Source organism: Canis aureus, chromosome 15, assembly GCF_053574225.1.
Source record: "Canis aureus isolate CA01 chromosome 15, VMU_Caureus_v.1.0, whole genome shotgun sequence".
Taxonomy (NCBI): domain Eukaryota; kingdom Metazoa; phylum Chordata; class Mammalia; order Carnivora; family Canidae; genus Canis; species Canis aureus.
The window spans coordinates 46,018,639-46,037,158 of NC_135625.1; the positions used below are offsets into that span (position 1 = coordinate 46,018,639).

At 40.6% G+C, this 18,520-nt stretch overlaps 1 protein-coding gene across 3 annotated transcripts in view; it reads left to right on the forward strand.

Moving 5' to 3' along the window:
* ESYT2 (extended synaptotagmin 2) overlaps positions 1-18,520 on the forward strand; it is an 82,310-nt gene that overhangs the window by 60,865 nt on the left and 2,925 nt on the right. Inside the window, exons 14-22 of one of the 3 annotated variants that reach the window (XM_077849485.1) lie at positions 4,770-4,832; positions 8,019-8,093; positions 9,258-9,344; positions 11,069-11,218; positions 12,328-12,713; positions 14,131-14,229; positions 15,725-15,856; positions 17,698-17,803; positions 18,458-18,507. In XM_077849485.1, the coding sequence (XP_077705611.1) occupies positions 4,770-4,832; positions 8,019-8,093; positions 9,258-9,344; positions 11,069-11,218; positions 12,328-12,713; positions 14,131-14,229; positions 15,725-15,856; positions 17,698-17,803; positions 18,458-18,507 (1,148 nt within the window). Of the gene's footprint in view, positions 1-1,169; positions 1,272-4,769; positions 4,833-8,018; positions 8,094-9,257; positions 9,345-11,068; positions 11,219-12,327; positions 12,714-14,130; positions 14,230-15,724; positions 15,857-17,697; positions 17,804-18,457; positions 18,508-18,520 lie in introns of all 3 variants that reach the window. The other 2 variants (XM_077849484.1, XM_077849486.1) reach the window with 2 other exon arrangements.

The window sequence follows — 18,520 nt, forward strand, 5'->3', positions numbered from 1 at the left end:
AACATATCGTTTTGATCATTTCTCCTGAGTGCCAGTTCACTTATTCAAGAGATGGCCATTCTTTATTTCATTGTGTCAACCACTAGTTTTGTGAAATTTGGTGAAAGAAAGACCATAGACTATAGCCATAAGGTACAGGTTGTTTTCCTCCCAAAATTATAATAAATTCTCACCCATCCAGGTGCATTTGCATGTAATCTCCCCTTGTGCTCCCCTTGTTGACATCTACTTGGTGGAGACAGATAAGAAAGCAGTGTGTTCACTGCCCTTCATGGTTTGCATCTGAGTGTCATGTTGGGCTGTTTTTACCTCACCTCACACAGCTAGATTATCTCCTTTATCTCATGAAATGCCCTAGTTTCACTTAGCACCTTTCAAGGTTTTAAAATTGTGTTTTACTTACATTTAGCTCAAAAAGAAATAAATGTACTTGGTGCATCTCTTTGTTTTAAAGTTTTTAACAAAATATTAAAAATGATCATTTTTTTAATACCAAGAAGATGTAATTGAGCACTGTGTGTAATTATATGTGACTGTACTCTTTCAGTGAAGAGTACAGGTTGACTGATTTTAACTTTACAAATCCTTATTTTTTCTTAAAGTGTTACTTTTTGGCCTGTCTTCCAGTTAACTCTGTGACTTTTTCTGTTATAATTTCAATTTGGGGAAAGTTGTTATTTAATTTAACCTTCCTACAGAATTTCTCGTACAGCAGAACTTTGTTTATAATCATAGTAATGTTTGTTATAAAGTCTTTTATAATGCCTGATGGAAGTGAATTTGTTGTATATTTTAGGATACAAAGAATAGTAGTAGTGAATTGGCAAGAAAGAATTAGGCCTCTTTCAAACTGTATATTTTGTCACGTTAAATTGAAATTTGAATAACATCACGTAAGCAAAACAAAAGCAAAAGTGAATTTATTAATCTATTAAGATGGCACTTTGTGCATGAAGTATGCTCTGGGTGTCAGAGGCAAAGGATCTTTGTGAAACCACTGCCCTGTTGGGTGTTTGTTTTAAATGGGAGCATTTGCCCACCGGTCCTCCTGCGTTTCTGTGGGATGCTTTGACTCTGCCGTTGCACTCCTGTTTATTACGGCTTCCTGTGCGTTCATTGACCGCAATCCACCGTTCTTTGCTTTCTCCTCCTGTTTCTACTCTCCTAAGAGTATCTACGAGGGAAACTTTGGGTGTGGCTACTTAAAAGAGAGGCGAGCGTCGGGACTAGTGTTTTGTGAAAATACTACCTCAGTCTATAGAGCACTATTTGTGAGTTCTTCAGTGTTCTTTCTTCCTTTTGTTTTGATGGAGACTGCTAGAATGTGGGCTGGAACTTCTAATGCCATCAACGCTCTGGTGGAATGGTGTGGCATGCTTTTTAAACTTTCTTGCATGATTTCAGTTACTGTCCGTGTGTTTCTTTTGTGCTTGTTTTGTAAAAGTAACACTGCTGTAGCCAACTTTGGTGACTGCATCTGATGATGAGATGAACAAACCTGGTGAGTCATGAAGAAGCCATAGTGGTTCATCTCAGTGTGAGATGTAAATATTTTTTTGCAAGCTTTCAAAAAACTTCCTTAAATCTACTTTTTCCTCCTGACAAAACACAGGAGTGTCAGAACTTGGCTTTCCCTAAAGTGCAAGCCGTGGCCTCACGGATAGTCAGGACAGAAGTCCACCTGTTACCCTGGAAACTTACCTTCTCCCTCACTTTTTACCCAGAGCTTCTACGGGAGAAAAAAGCATATTGGGTTTGGGATTCAGCTTCTCTTAAGGAACTTACAGAATTTCCAGGAGTGGATAATTGAACATTTCTAACCCTTCTCTGGGAAGCTGATTCCGATCTCATTATGTCTGTTTCCTGGGGCCTTGATTCCCAGTACTGTTGGTGCTTTTAGCTGACAGTTATTCTTCCTTGCTTTGAGGTCAGAGAAGGTCACCAATGGCTTAGTCATCAGTCTAGAAAGTTATTCTTTCCAGACTGATTTAATTCAATAAATAGTGAGGTCCTTAAAGTTCTTTAGCCTTTGGATCTAATAGTGGTAGTGCTTTGCATTTTTGAAGGATTTCCATTTCTATTTCCACGTGCATTTTCAGTTTATTCTTATTAAAAAAAAAAAGAAGGGTGGGGCAAAACTTGAAGACTAGGTGTTCTGTCCCATTTTATAGCCAGGGAAGTAAAGACTCAGACCCTGAAGGCTTTGCTGAGCTGTGGAGAGTCACAGAGGCAGGAAATGGTAACCATGGATGGGCTCCTCATTCTTGGCTTGTTCCTGTTAAAGGCATATTAAAAGTCAAAATGAGGCCACTGATGCATATGGCAACCATTCTCTGCCGTGTTTTTATAAAATGACTTTGTTTTAGGCATTTCTTTAGTGGAAGATGGTCCTGTGAGCTGTTGCTGCTGCAGAAGCTCCAAACTACAGCAGCTTTCCTCAGTTACTTCTCATTCTCTAACTCTTAGGAAATATTTCTGACCTTGTGTCAGGATTTTTTAATTGCTTTACATGATATTTAGCTCCTACATTGCTGGGTTATCAAAACTAGCTTTCCTCCCACATTTTCAAAATCACATACTAGTACTGCCTAACGATTCAAATATAGGCATTAACAAAATGTTTTATAAAATAAATTTGAAATTATTTGATTGCCTTTTTTCTTTTTTAAACCCATTGGTGTTCAGTGTGAAATTAAATCATTGCTTTCTCAATTTTCCCTCAAAGGCCTGATACCATTGGTATTTCTAATAAAGGCCAGCTCCATGAAGACTCTTAGCTTCTACCTATTGAGAATACTTAATTTCCAACCCCAGGCATGTGTTACCACCACTGAGGCCATCTGCAAACCCTTAGTGTTACAGGACTTTCTCCTCTTGGAAAGAGCTTCCTGACAATATAGACTGTCAGCACTTTGCCTCTTTCTTTTGATGAAATTTCAGGCTGAATTTGAACCTGGAACATGGAGGGTGTTCTCTGGCTCCCAGTGGCTGGCTTTACAGCCTGAGACTTAAATGGTAGCATACGTTTGCTAAGCACCTTCCAGGGGCTCTACCTATATGGCTCACTTAGTCTCAGGCCCTCATGATCACTTTCAGACAGCACATAGAGTGTGAGGGACTGAGGACAGACCCAAGGTCACAGGCAGTTAGTCACAGAGCGAGAATTTAAGCTCAGCTGTCTACTCCTTCCTAGTTTAAAGTATATTTGTTATCACTTCAAGTTTGTAAGCTCATAGAGCTGTCCATGGAGCTTATCTGAGATGAGTGTTCTATATACTTTCTACTTTCTATATAAATATGCTAGCTGATGTGAAGACCACTGGGTGTGATGATGCCAGGTGCCATCTCACTTTTAAAAAGTACAGGTGGTATTACTTTAAAATCTTTTAAAAACAAAGCAGGGGCACCTGGCTGGTTTAGTTGGGAGAGTATGTGAGTCTTGTTCTCAGGATTGTGAGTTCAAGTCCCGCTGGGGGTAGAAATTACTTAAAAATCTTTTAAAAGTGCAGGTAGCTGTTACAGTGAATAGCCCATTGGCAGAATATGCAGTGACACCCAGGGCTCACCGTGGGCTCCTAGTGCAGCGGTGTGATCTGGCCTGCCTGTCCCTGAAGCCTATACAGCTTTACACAATCTCACAGTGCTCCGCTAGCACCCTGACCCACACCACGGCCTCTCTCCTCATTTTGCTTTCACTGATGCATGTTAGAATAATATATATACTTAGCCTAGATCACATCCATCCAAAGTGAAATTCAGAAAGGTTTTTATGACACCTGAAGATGGTCAGTCCTCACACCTCAGGGCAGTGGTTCCCAGCCTCACCTACCCCGGCTCCTGGGGATCTGATGGATCCCATTTTTAAAGCTCCACAGGCCACCTCAGTGTTCTGGCCTTTATGTCACATTAATTCCTTATGGCCAAATTTTTTTTATCTTCTCACCTGGCCCACCTGGCCACAGGAGGCAGGGGGAAGCCAGTTGTCCATCTTTCTTCATTATGAAATCTGTTTAATGAAAACATAATAAAAAAAGCAGTTTGTCATATGAAGTCCATAAAGGAGCTTACAGAACAACTTAGTCACCCTCTGTAAGCCAAGAAATCAATTAATTAAAAAAGTCGATAAAAGTAGAACAAAAAACCCATAATAGAACTTTAAAGCCAGGACAAACTTTTGAAGTGATATGATCAGAAGATGCCTCTGCATTTGATGCTTAGGAGAGAATGGGAGTGAAGTGGAGAAGGCCCACACCTGCTGTGGGTTTGCACAAAGAAGGAAGTAAAGTTGCATCTGCTAGGGTAGGATATGATCTGACTTGTGAGCAGTTTGGGCATTGACAGCCCATTCATTTGTAGTTCAGATAAAACCTGTAGTGTATTTATGGTTGATATTTTAGGGTTTTATTCAAGTAAAGGATAGTAAATAAAACCCTTTCTTAAAGTGTCCCTCCTGGATTTTTCAAATCCCAAAGACAAGAGGGCTGGGAGTAAAAAGAACAGTGATCCTAAAGGATTGTAGTAATCATAGAGGAAATGTGTTTTGATATTTATAGATTAAAGGTTTATTCTCAGATGAAACCTTACTCATAAAGAAGGATTTTATGTGCTAACAATCAGTTTTATTGTTTTTTTTTTGTGTGTGTCATTCTTGTTGGTGGTTTTCATTTAAAAATTTTTTTGTTCTCATAAATTTTCATGTCATTAACCTTACAAAACTCATTGCATGTTTTATTAACCCTTGGTATATTCATTTTCTTCTGACTTGAAAGAGTAACCCATTAGAATTTAACCCTGATGTCTTGAAGAAGTCTGCAGTTCAGAAAGCTTTAAAGGTAAACTAAAGCTTCCCTTTGAAAAGTTAATTGAAACATATTGAAAGAGATGATGCTTTTTAACTCTCATGGGTCTATTGACAAATTGCCTCCCTACTAATGTAGTAGTTAGTTATCTAATTAGATGCTTTTTTTGTTACCCAAGAGTTGTTAGTTAGAATTTGTCAACTGTGAAAATAAATTTTATAAAGTACCAATATGGTAAACTAGACTTCTGTCTTATTGGCCTTAGGCAGCAGTATCTAAGGTGGTTTTAAATCATCTGCATTTTATTTGGATTTGAATTTGTGAAAATGGAGAAAGAGAAGATCTGTTTAAAAACTTAACCAATTTCTAGATTATGATTTCAAGATATTCCTTCCTTGTGGAGTGTGACTATCCATTTAGAAATCACCTCTTCCAATATGCTGAGTTAGGGCTGTCTCTGAGTTGGTTGCCTCATGGCTTTTGGTGCTGCTGAGTTTGGGTGACAGATCTTTTGAGAAGCTTTACATTTCGTTAAATGAGGTATATTGAAAACTAAGCTCCACTCCCTAAAACAACATGAACATGTATTTTCTGGCTAAATTGTTTTCTATGACTTACAGTGTTTTATTTCTGTCTCTCTGATTTCTTTGAATGTTTAAGGCTTAAATATTGGGGAGGGGGTGGATTAAATGTAATTGTCTTAAGAAAATTCTATCCAAAGGAATCAGGAATGGCTTTTAATCAGCTTCATCTAGAAGAATAGTTCAGTTTTAAAAGAGAGGAAGACAAACAGTGTCTACTTTCCAATATAATATTTATTAAGCCCTTACCTACTCTGAGATGAGGTGTGGCCTAGCAGTGAATTACTCCTTTATAGTACTAGTTGGCACAGCAGTTGAAGTAACTGCCCCAAATACACTGGAAGGAATTAGATTGACAGTCTCTCTTCACCATTTCTGTGATATTGGAGGGTCATTGGCCAGTGAGACACTATGGTTGGAACGAAGGCTCTAGGTCATGTCTTGGTGTGAACACTTACCAATGTGACCTATGGCAAAATGTTCAATCGTCTGTTAGACACTGGTAATGATACGATCTTTTTTGGAGTATTGAGTAAGATTATGCATGTAAGAGAGCTTAGTGTAGCTATTGTTAGGACATCATTTCATTTAAACCTAACAAGGCTTTGGAAACTGTATTGTGTACATTTTTTAGACATGAAAACCAAAGTTCGAGTAGTTGAAATATGTAGGTCTCAATCAATTGCAAACAGCTGAAATATAATTCAAGATAGTCTAACTTAAAAACTCATGTTTTCGAGGTATCTGACTGGCTCAGTGAGTAAAGAATGTGACTCTCAATCTTGGGGCCGTGAGTTCAAACCTCCTTTGGGCGTGGAGCCTACTTAAAATTTAAAAAATGCTAACAAAATAAAAATTCATGTTTTCATTATATTTGTGTCTCTGACTCATGCTCATACATTTTAAATATTGCATCACGGTAGGAGACTTAGTGATTTAACCTTATTTCATGGAATCTAAAACATCATGCATTTAAAAATACACCATTATTTTATGTACTACTAAAAGAGGAAAAAAAGGTCCAGTTAAGGTTTGGTAGTGCTTATGTTTATTAGAAGAATTTTTAGGTTTAAGATAAATACAGATTTTTGTTACATCACACACAACAAAAGGAAAATAGAAGTAAAACAAATCAGTTAAAGTAAGAACAGCTATCTCACAATTGGGACCTGCTCAAAAATAAATATATAAAGTTACCAATTGTAAGTTGCATTCTGTTTTCAAGAGAGGTTAGAAAGTAAAAAAAAAAAAAAAAAAAAAAAAAAAAAAAAGTGTGTCTCAGAATTGATAAGGTATAGTAACTCAGGAATGAATGCCTGCTTTTTCAGAGATGAAGTAACTTACATTAACTGTGAAGTAGTTTCTATATTAAAGCAGCTGATTTATCAGAAGGTGCAATATCTTAAGTAAGACAATTTTATTTCCCTATAACAGAATCGTGACCCAGGGCTCTGCCATTCTATACCTCTAGCCCAAAGTGGCACTGTGGAGGGCGGTCGGGTCGCCCCTCATTGAAAGCCGGACTGTTACCTGGCCACATCCAGCTGCATGGGGAGTTCAGAAATAGAATTTTCAATTACAGAGCACTTGTGCTCTGCTGGAACTCCAGGGTTCCAGTATTAAAGGAAGGATTTAGGAGAAAAGTTAGTATTCTCTACCAGCAGTCTATAGCTTTGGATATTTTTTTTTAACAATATTTATTTCATTTTGCAGAATTTATTTACATCAAAAAGATGAACCAGAAAATAAATTGTCACAGTATGTTTGGGCTAATAATATTTTATTTTGGTGATAATATGAATTCGATGCCTATTTTTATCATTGCTGCAGTGTTGAGGATCGACTCTGAAATTGTTTAAAAAACATTTTTATGACCTAATTAATTCTCACTAACACAGATATTTAACTACATCTTGTGGGGCTAAGTTATAAATAAACCTCATGTCCCATATATGTTGTGTTTTACTGTGTTCTGTCACCTGTTTGCTAAAGTATGCTTCTTACCATTTTTTCTCATTCCGGGATATTTCTCATATTTATATCTGCTTAATTTAATGCAATTCTAGATTGATGTTTATTCTTCCAGTCAGAATTAACTTAGGAGCTGGTAAGCAAGATTTAATACCTGATAGCTACATGTTTGCACAGAAGGTACTCAGTTAAAAACATGAAGACGTCTCTGATACTTTGTAGTATTTTTATTATTCCAACCAGGGAACTGTTCTGAATTGTACCCTACCTTTGCCCTTCCTCATGCTTTTCTGTTTCCATTCGCTGCAATTAATCATCCTCTTATCCCAGTAAGATAAGTTTTGAGAACTGGAATTAGCATTAAAGATTTTTTGGAAGATTCTGTTTTTCCAAAATAATTTGCTTTAAAAATGAAGGACTTTAACATTTAAAAAATGCATACAAACAGGAATTTTTTAAATTTATTTCATGGTAGATACAATTATGCTTCGGGATATACTCAGCAACTCTTTTCCAATTAAATTATTCCCAGATATTCCTTGTAACTGAAGTATCAGAAATAAATAGAAGTGATTATTAATATGAGCCAATAATCTCATTTTCAGTAAGCCCCATTTCAAGATGTATGCTTACTTATTTTCTCTTTTTTTTTTTTTTTTTTGGATAGTCAGGGAAGAAAATAAACAGCAATCCAAATCCTCTTGTGCAGATGTCAGTTGGACACAAGGCCCAGGAGAGCAAGGTAAAGCTGCCCACTAGTTTTCTGGGATGTGACTGTTGCCGGTCTCAGATGAGAACTGTTGTCAGCTGGCTGATGGTGTGGGCATGAGATCATTGATTTCCATATTTTCTCTTGTTTTCTCAAATCAGTCATCTCATAGTTAACCATACTTCTTTATTGGTCAACACATTGTTCGCTTTTAAAAATAGCATTAAAAATACATGTTTTTTGCTTAATTTTGTGAGTGAATGACATAGGATAAATTTCTGAGTTTCCTTGGAATGCTCTTTTATTTTGTTGGAGAGATAGTCAGCAGTCCTTAAAATTCAACAAACACAATTCTGCTTAAGAATTGAGAGGGCAGGGATCCCTGGGTGGCGCAGTGGTCTGGCGCCTGCCTTTGGCCCAGGGCGCGATCCTGGAGACCTGGGATCGAATCCCACGTCGGGCTCCCAGTGCATGGAGCCTGCTTCTCCCTCTGCCTGTGTCTCTCTCTTCCTCTCTCTCTCTCTCCCTGTGTGACTATCATAAATAAATAAAAATTAAAAAAAAATTGAGAGGGCATTGCTGTTGCTGTAATGCCTTCCACTTTCCTAATATAAGAGAAAACATTTTGTGAATTATTTAAAGCTACAGGCTATTCACTTTTTTTTTTAAAAAAAGATTTTATTCATTTATTCATCAGAGACACAGAGAGAGAAAGAGAGAGAGAGGCAGAGACAAGGCAGAGGGAGAAGCGGGCTCCATGCAGGGACCCTGATATGGGACTCGATCCTGGGACTCCAGGATCACGCCCTGGGCCAAAGGCAGGCAAACCGCTGAGCCACCCAGGAATGCCCCCATTGTTCACTTTTAAATGTTCACAATTTAGGAAGCTTCCTGACTTACCAGCATTTTGTAGTCCCTGAGGAAGAGGTAGGACAGCGACCAGACAGAGCAATTGAGGTCGTCACTGGGATGGGCACACAGTTCATTCCCCTGACCCACTCTGAAAACTTTGGACTGTACCCACCTTTGAACACTTTTCACAATTAATATGTAATATCACATGTTGAGTAAATAAATGTCTTGGAATTTAATTAAAGTTATCCTAAGTTTCCAAACACAGTAAATGAATAAACACAGTCTCAGTAGCCCTTTTCTGCAGAAAATATCACAGAGCTGATACTTGGTTATTTCTTTCAGATTCGATACAAAACCAATGAACCCGTGTGGGAAGAAAACTTCACCTTCTTCATTCACAATCCCAAGCGCCAGGACCTCCAAGTCGAGGTATTTTATTTGCATTTTTAAATAGTTTCATTGAAATATAACCAACATACAAGTTGCTGCACAGATCTAAAAAGTACAGTTTAGGGGACCCATCACTGTAATGGACACGTCTTTGTCAGATTTATCCCTAAGTATTTCATACTTTTTGACATGTAAATTCTTTTTTCAAATTTCAACTTTTGATTGCTTGTTTCTAGTATTCGAAATGCAACTGACTTTTGTATATTGATATATTATTGTACTGAGTTGTTCGCATAACTTCTTATGGATACTTTAGGGTTGTCTTCAATCTGGCAGTCATGTTTTCTGCTAATAGTGTCCTTTCTGCTTCTGTGTTTCTAATTTGGGTGCCTTTCATTTCCTTTTCTTGCCTGTCACCCTGCTGTGGCCCTCCCACCTCTGGAGTGAATACCCCTCCACCTCCTTCCTGATCTTAAGGGGAGAGCCTCAGAGTTTCACCATGAAGTCTCTTAGGAAGTTTCCTTCTACTCCAGCTACTAACTAGTTTGCCGAGTGTTTTTTTAATGAATGGATGTTGAATTTTCTTAAAGGCTTTTCTACAACTATTGAGATGATCGTATGGTTTTTCCTTTTATGTTTGTAAATAGGGTGAAATATGTTGTTCATTCTCAAATGTTAAACCTTCCAAACCTATATATGGGGATAAGCTCCACTTGGTCATGATGGTCATAGGCGTGGAGCCTACTTAAAGAAACAAGGAAAACTGTGGGAAAAAAACAACCTAACAAGAATAGTACCTGTTACAGAAATAATGCTGAAAGATTATTTAGGAGACAGAAATTACCATGCATTTATTTATTTTTTTAAAAGATTTTATTTATTCATGAGAGACAGAGAAAGAGAGAGAGAGAGGCAGAGACACAGAGGGAGAAGCAGCTTCATGCAGGGAGCCAGACATGGGACTTGATCCCTGGTCTCCAGGATCCCACCCTGGGCCGAAGACGGTGCTAAACCCCTGAACCACCGGGGTTGCACATTACCATGCATTTAAGTGGATAGTGTGAATTTTCGAAACAAGCAGGTAGATTTTGAATAGAGAATGCTTAAAAGGTACTTAGAAATGTTTTTCTCAAAAAAAAAAAAAAAATGTTTTTCTCCAAAAGCAAGTATCACCAGTAGAAACTTGGTAGACACATCACTATGAATGTATATTTGTCATCGTTTTCACAGACTTTAAGACGTTTCTCCCTAATCTTCAGATTTGAATAGATTAATTACTCTCTATTAACTCACGCTTCTAGTGGATTCCTTAAACACAGTATTGTCTCATGCTCATTGTAACTGTGTGATCAGGAGGTAGCAGGCACATGGGCTTGGGCACATTGTAACCTCACTCGTCACAGGATTCTGAGGGGTGGCCATGGTGTCCGTCGTTTATGAGAACCTACTTAGAAATGGCGGAAGTGGGGATCCCTGGGTGGCGCAGCGATTTGGCGCCTGCCTTTGGCCCAGGGCGCCATCCTGAAGACCCAAGATCGAATCCCACATCGCGCTCCCGGTGCATGGAGCCTGCTTCTCCCTCTGCCTGTGTCTCTGCCTCTCTCTCTCTCTCTCTCTCTGTGTGTGTGTGTGTGACTATCATAAATAAATAAAAAATTTTAAAAAAAATGGCGCAAGTGTTTTTTAAAGATTGGATTTTAGACATTTATGCATTTTCTGTCTTTACCTTCAGAGCTAAGTGTGTTGTGTCTTGTGTCTTGCAGGTCAAAGATGAACAGCATCAGTGTTCTCTGGGGCATCTGAAGATCCCTCTCAGTCAGCTGCTTACCAGCGATGACATGACCATGAACCAGCGATTCCAACTCAGTAATTCAGGCCCCAACAGCACTCTAAAGATGAAGATTGCCCTCAGGGTACTGTCGTCTTCTGCATCATGTCCAGGAGTGGATGGGTTCGTGAGCACTGCTCCCGAGTGTGGTAACAGGCATGGGACACTCGTGGACGGTGATCACGCACTTGTCTGGGAAGCAGGGAAACCACTGCTGGCAGCATCTCAGTGCCCAGGGGACATCCGCCCAAGTTGGTATTTCCAGATTGCTTAAGCAGACCAGATTAAAATTTTAAAGGTCATTCAGGAGAGAAAATTTACTAAAACTCTACAGGGTGGTAGAAACTACAAACAAAAATTTTTTTTGTCCAAGATAGACACTGATTCTTGTGTGCCTAAGGAAATACTCAAAATAAATAAAATAAAATAATGCTAAAACTCACAGATTTTTAAAATGCAAATTAAAAAGAAGAATCCACTTAAAAAAAAATTAAAGCAAACTTAGTCTGTGGAGAATGCAGTGTACGTGGTCTCTTTCCACTTGGCCCCAACTCTGGGGATCAGCATAGTTTCTCCAGAAAGGCCTGCAGTGTCTCCAGGACTTAAATCATAGAGCCCTTTGAATCAAGAACCCTTTCTCTGCAAATCTGACTTTCCGTAAGAAGAAATGCAGACAGGCCATGAACATAAAGCTGTTTGCCGCAGCTTCATTTTATAAAAGTGGGAAAAGGTGACACTGTCACAGTAATGCCAGAGTGCAGGGTTTGTGGAATATAGGCTCTGCTCAGTGAGTGTGAGTATTGCACACTTGACATAGGAAAGCCAGCAAAGCAAAGGGTCCGCATGCTCACACGAGCCTATGAGCATGAGGCCTGCTCCTGCATTGAGGCTGGTGTGTATGGAGGCCACTGGGGAAGATGTCCTTGCCTCTCATCCTCTCTTGGGGGCACTCAGCTCAGGTTCACCCATCAGGGACATCGCTTCACAACTGTGCGAAAATGTGTGCAAATGGAAGAGGCTGAGGAGAAATACAGAAATGACATTTCATGACGAAAGTGTGATCCTTTGATTAGATTTCCTTTTCTAAACTGTAATACGGCATTGCTTCAGTAATAAGAGTTGTTGAACGTACTGACAGGTATCAGGCTGTCCTAGTGTCGCTGATTTTAATTTCATTTTCATTTCCACCTCTAGGTACTCCACCTCGAAAAGCAAGAAAGGTCTCCCAACCACCAACACTCAGCTCAAGTAAAACGACCTTCTGTTTCTAAAGAAGGGAGGAAAGTGTCTGTCAGATCTCATATGTCTGCATCACCAGGTTCTGGTGACAGCAGCACGGCCCCATGCACACCAGTTATTGGGAGCAGTGATAAGCCTGGTGTGGAAGACAGAGCCCAGCCTGTGGAGGCCAGCCCCCAGGGGCCCCGGGACCTGGGCAGGAGCTCCTCCAGCCTCCAGGCTGGTGCCACCTGCTCCCCAAGCCACATCTCCGTCAAGGAGCCCACCCCAAGCATCGCCTCTGACATATCACTGCCCATTGCCACCCAGGAGCTTCGGCAGAGGCTGCGGCAGCTGGAGAAGTAAGTAGACACCCTCTTTGTTCTTGTCAAGTCAGAGTACATGTCTCTCATGCTGCAAGGATGGAACATCATCTTAAGTTAAAAGAACCTACAGTGGCCTTGGTTTTTTACTCAGAGTCTTTGACTTTTAAAATAAACCTGCCATTTTCTAGGACCTAATATTTGACTCATTTAAGGATCAGGAAGCAGTGGGATAGCATGTTCCATGAATAGGAAAGGGTCTGAAGCCACGGCATTTCTGTCCTCATACCAGGAAGGCAGGACCCTAAGCTGATGTTTGCTGTTAGCACTGTGATTGTATCTGTGCTCCCAGAAAGAGTCCTGTTTGCTCAGCATGGCGCCACTAGCCCTATGTTATCTAGTCTCTGGATGCATATTTAGGCTCCAGAGTCTTCAGAGGAGGAGGAAAATAGCTGACAGTTGTCACAGGCTTCAGACCTTGGCCTTTAGCTTTCAGCAGAAGGAATAAATGTGCACTTGGAAGCTACTATTTCTGTTCTTATTCTCAGAGGTGTGTTGAGGAATCAGAAATGGAGGCAGAGATAAAGGTTGTGCTCCTGAGTCTAGAGGAGAGAGTATGCAGGTCTGTGACCCACACTCAGCACGATTTTCTCCTTCAGACTTTCTTGGGTCCACTATTTGGGGAAAAGAAAAAAAAAAAAAAAGCCAGTCCTTTCTCTCTTGCTTTAAAAGGAAATAGAATTTTAAATAAGAAAGTACTTTTTCTGGGGCACCTGGGTGGCTTGGTCAGTGAAGCATCTGCCTTTGCCTCAGGTCATGATCTCAGGGTCCTGGGATCAAGCCCCACGTCGGGGTGGGGGGCTCCCTGCTCAGCATGGAGCCTGCTTCTCCCTCTGCCTTTGTCCCTCCCCCTGCTTGTGGTCTCTCTCACACACGAAGGCTCTCTCTTTTTCTCTCTCCCCAATGAATAAATCTTGAAAAAAAAAAAAAGAAAGTACTTTTTCTCAGGAGCCAAATTTGGGGAGCAGCTGGGATTTTCCCAGCTGGGCGTTGCATCTTGAGAGTCTGTGCCTCACCCCTGAGAGAGAAAGCCAAGAGGTGGTGCTTCATCCGGGAGGCTGCCCATAAAAATCAGAGCAAGCAATGTGTGTGGGGCTCTGAGAACACATATGTAGGTTTGGATACAGATAGGCCAGACGTTGCTTTGCGGAGACCAAGGAATTATTAGGGGACCTCTGAGTCTCATTTTTACCATGGGCCTTAACTGAAAATGCTGTCAGTGCTGAATAACTCAGTTATATTGAAACCTTGTTTGAAACGTGAGCTCAGCTGGTTGATTCCAAGTTCAAAGTTTAAATTATTTTCAAGTCCATGGGTAATTTGGTTCCTTTTTGTGCCAGGGACACACACCCCTCAGTCCTGAGGAGAGCTGTAATTCTCTGCTTTGCTTCCCCAGTGGGATGACCCTGGGGCAGTCGCCCCTGGGGCAGATCCAGCTGACCATCCGGCACAGCTCACAGAGAAACAAGCTGGTGGTGGTCGTGCACTCCTGCAGGTGAGCTTGGGCACTAAACAGGTTGCAAAACACTTAGTTGTAGCCTCACCAAACAGGTGAATTTATTTTATCTTTAAAGAACAAAGTCATTAGATTATAGCATAACCGTAGTATTCAGTGTTGTGTTCTTGATATTTGTTTCACAAGTATTTTATATTCATAGCCATTTTGGTTGCTTTGAAATACATTCTTGAGCTGCCATCCTGGATGTTTAAATTGTCCTATTATGTATAACAAAGTAATGAACATATGTTTCTTTAAGTGTCTCTTTGGAATTAACTTTTCAGGAATAAGTGTATATCAATTCAAAGGATCCAGAAAACTTTATAGGATCATGTTGGTATTGCCAGTTATCTCTGTAGACTGTTTCTGGAGCAAACCAGTTGACATTGGCACAGAGTGTACAGGCGTGCCTTTCCCACCCCCAGTCAGGAACAGTTCATTGTTCAGTGTACTGATCTAGTAAGTGTAAGGACATGACAGTGTTGCTTTAATTTGTATTTGAATGGGATGCCTGGGTGGCTTAGCCGTTTAGTGACTGCCTTCGGCCCAGGGTGTGATCCTGGAGTCCCGGGATCGAGTCCCGCATCAGGCTCCCTGCGTGGAGCCTGCTTCTCTCTCTGCCTGTGTCTCTGCCTCTCTTTCTCTCTGGGTCTCTCATGAATAAATAAGTAAAATCTTAAAAAATAATAATTTGTATTGGATTAGTGATGATGATATGAAGCCAAATAAATAGTTCTCTTTTAGGAGACTTGTCCATCCCAGGAGAAGGTATGATGTTAAGGTGTGACATAAATATTTGCATCTTCTAAAAGGCTCTTAGAAGCCCAGGAGTTAAAGTGAGTGACATTTAGAAATACATATATAAATGTAGAGTTTAGTTTCATACCTGTTTATTGGCACTTTATTCATTCTTGCTGTGAGATAATTACTTTCACCAAATAGTCCCCTGACTGGATTTCCAAGGTGATCAGTAGGTGAATAATTTGAAGTAGTTGTTGATCATTAAATACTAGACTGTGTTTGGCTCAGACCAGTTGTCCTAGGACAAGAGCAGCATGAGTTGCACAAAGGAGGTGAGGGGTTTGGGTGAATGGAGGGTTTGTGGGCTGAGCAGCCCAAGCAGCCACACCCGTGGAATGTGGGTGTCCTTGCTGGGGTGTCCCAGCGGGTGCTTCCTTTAGCTGTGAGGCCCACCATTCTCCCTCAGGAGAGATGACAGCCAGGGTAAGTACCATGGAAAGGGAAGCAGCACATTCTGCTCTGATGCCAGCAGAGCTAAGTGTCAGAATGTCCTCCAAATACTGGGCTCAAGAAATGGAGGCAGAAGTCACCTCCGCCAACAAGCGAGCAGAGTATGAAGACAGGAGCACACTTTGCTCCTTTGTGCTGCTCAGCATTTTAGATAAATAGGAATTCAGAATAGTTAATTTGAATGTGACACTACCATTTTCCTAGATTCTAATATTTAGTGTTCTCTGGTTTGTGTCATAAGAAATCTCATTGCCTTCTCTGAAGATGGCTCTGACCCATATGTCCGCATGTATTTGTTACCAGACAAGAGGAGATCAGGAAGGAGAAAAACACACGTGTCAAAGAAAACACTGAACCCTGTGTTTGACCAGAGGTATGGTGTTCACTGGTGGGGGGAGGGGGGCAGGAAGGCTGGATCAGTGCCTCTGAGCCCCTGATGCATTCAAACCAGTGCTCTGTCGGGAAGTATCAATAAAAAGTCACACTAGCACCGTGGCTAAACTAAGAATTTAAAAATAAGTATATATTAATTTTTTTCTTCAGATTTTTATTTAATTTCTAGTTCATGGACATACAGTGCAGTATTGGTTTCAGGAGTAGAATTAGGTGGTTCATCACTTATATACAACACCCAGGGCTCAATTTTAAGTTTTATTATAAATAACAATAATTAACCTATAACATCTTAAAATATTCTTCTGAAAAACAGCTAGTTTCTAAAACAATAAAAAAAAATAGTGAAAATAAATAAATGGCATTATTTAACATTTTTGCAGATCTCTTTAATGCATGTCTTAATAGGGATCCCTGGGTGGCGCAGCGGTTTAGCGCCTGCCTTTGGCCCAGGGCGCGATCCTGGAGCCACGGGATCGAATCCCATGTCAGGCTCCCGGTGCATGGAGCCTGCTTCTCCCTCTGCCTATGTCTCTGCCTCTCTCTCTCTCTGTGTGTGACTATCATAAATAAATAAAAATTTTTTTAAAAAATGCATGTCTTAATGAAGGTCCTATATGCTTTTGCCATCACTTTGATGTGCTCATCTCCAGAGAGGGCCTTGGGGGCTTAGGAGCCTCAGGAGCCACATTTAAATAAGCCTCAGTCTGTACAAACTGGGTGCCTTACATTAGAGTCTCCATAGCTAAAAGTCCACCAGCATTTTGGGAAATAATAAAGTCAAATGGTGTCAATATCTGTCACTTCTGTTTACATTTATCTGTAAAAGGACTGGTCCTTTATCATATTTTCATGCCAACAGCTCTGTTTAACCAACAGAGACTGACAGGTGTGGTGCACCTGGGTGGCTCCATGGTTGAGCGTCTGCGTTCGACTTGTGACCCCTGGGTCCTGGAATCGAGTCCTGCATCAGGCTCCCTGCATGAATTCTGCTTCTCCCTCCTCCTATGTCTCTACCTCTCTGTGTGTATCTCTCATGAATAAATAAATAAAATATTAAAAAAAAAAACTGACTGGTGTGCACCAGATTCTGGTATCAGTGTGTCTTGACTGTGTTCTCATGAAGCCCCAGCATTTAAGGTTTCAGAAACCTGACCTGCCAGGTTCCTAGCTACTCTAAATCCGTGGACAAGCCGGCCACCTTCCAGCCATGTCCCTGTGGGGCTGGGGGCTCTTTGTCCCCTGGTTTACTAGAGACCCCACCTCACAATGGCCAGACACCAGCCAGCTTTGAGGATGTGGTTCCCTGCAAGCATTTTGGTTTGCAGCCTCTGACTTCAGTCATTAGAAAGTGCACTGGACATCTGTTCCCTTCTGTGAAGCTCTGTCACATAATACCTTCCTTCAGTTCACTCACCCAGGCTTTGTAATCACTGTTCTTTGGTTGTTAGACCTGGATGAGAGAACTTGTCTGCACTCCCTGCCATGCCCTGTAACATCCACAGGCCCCATCAATAGGATGATGACGACGATGGAGGCTCAGGTGTGGATGTTCCAAGAACACCCCTCCCCACACATGAGGGCCTTTCCCCTACTTAGAGTGCTACAATCGTCACCTCACATTTGGAAAATAATGGGAAAAATTTGTTTTTGAGTCTTTATGAAATGCCAAATCCAAACATTGAACAAAACTCAATTGTATAATAAAAACCAGCATAAGATTCAGAACTGTCTCATAAGCAGAAATGTCATTTTTAGTCATAGTAAAATACAACAAAGTTAAGGGGAAATTTAAGGAAGGTCCTCTTTTTTCCATGTCAGCTTTGATTTCAGTGTTTCATTACCAGAAGTACAGAGGAGAACGTTGGATGTAGCAGTAAAGAACAGCGGCGGCTTCCTGTCCAAAGATAAAGGGCTTCTTGGCAAGGTAAGTTTGAAAACTATCCTTGGTTAATTCCTATTTTTTTATAAATAGTAAACACTTAACCAAAATGCATTTTTTTAGACCATACTTAAATAAGTGGAAAGGAGTGAGCTCCCTGTGTGATTAATGCTTATTTATAAAATAATAGACAATAAAAGACTGTTGTCTTAAATCTGAGTACATTTTCAAGATTATTTTATTTTCAATGTTTTTACATATTTTTTTTAATGTTTTTACAAATTGATAGCATATATTCATCTAACAAATTAGTGGCTTTATTTCTCTGAACTTATTCTAGTTTTTGTGTAAATTCACAAGTAACTCTTACACAAGATTGCATATTCTTTAATATTAAATGTACACAGAGGTCAGGTTAGGAAAGAGGAGTTTTCAGCTATCGATAGCAGTTACCGACTGTTCATACCAGCTGTGCTGCCATGAGTGGCATGTGAGCCAGTATCCCAGTAAACTATCTGCACTGGTTCTTATCTGCATTTGGAGTCTGCTGGATACGGGGTGCAGCCCTTGGACCCAGTGACCTAGTGTCTCACACACGGAGGAGCAGGTTCCACTGCGGCAGGAAGAAAGGCCGGGAGGCTGGCGGAGGGTGAGTGGGGCTGCTCCACCCACTGCAGAAGATGTCGTTTGCCCCCATAGGTCCTGGTGGGTCTGGCATCCGAAGAACTAGCCAAGGGTTGGACCCAGTGGTGAGTTCCCTGC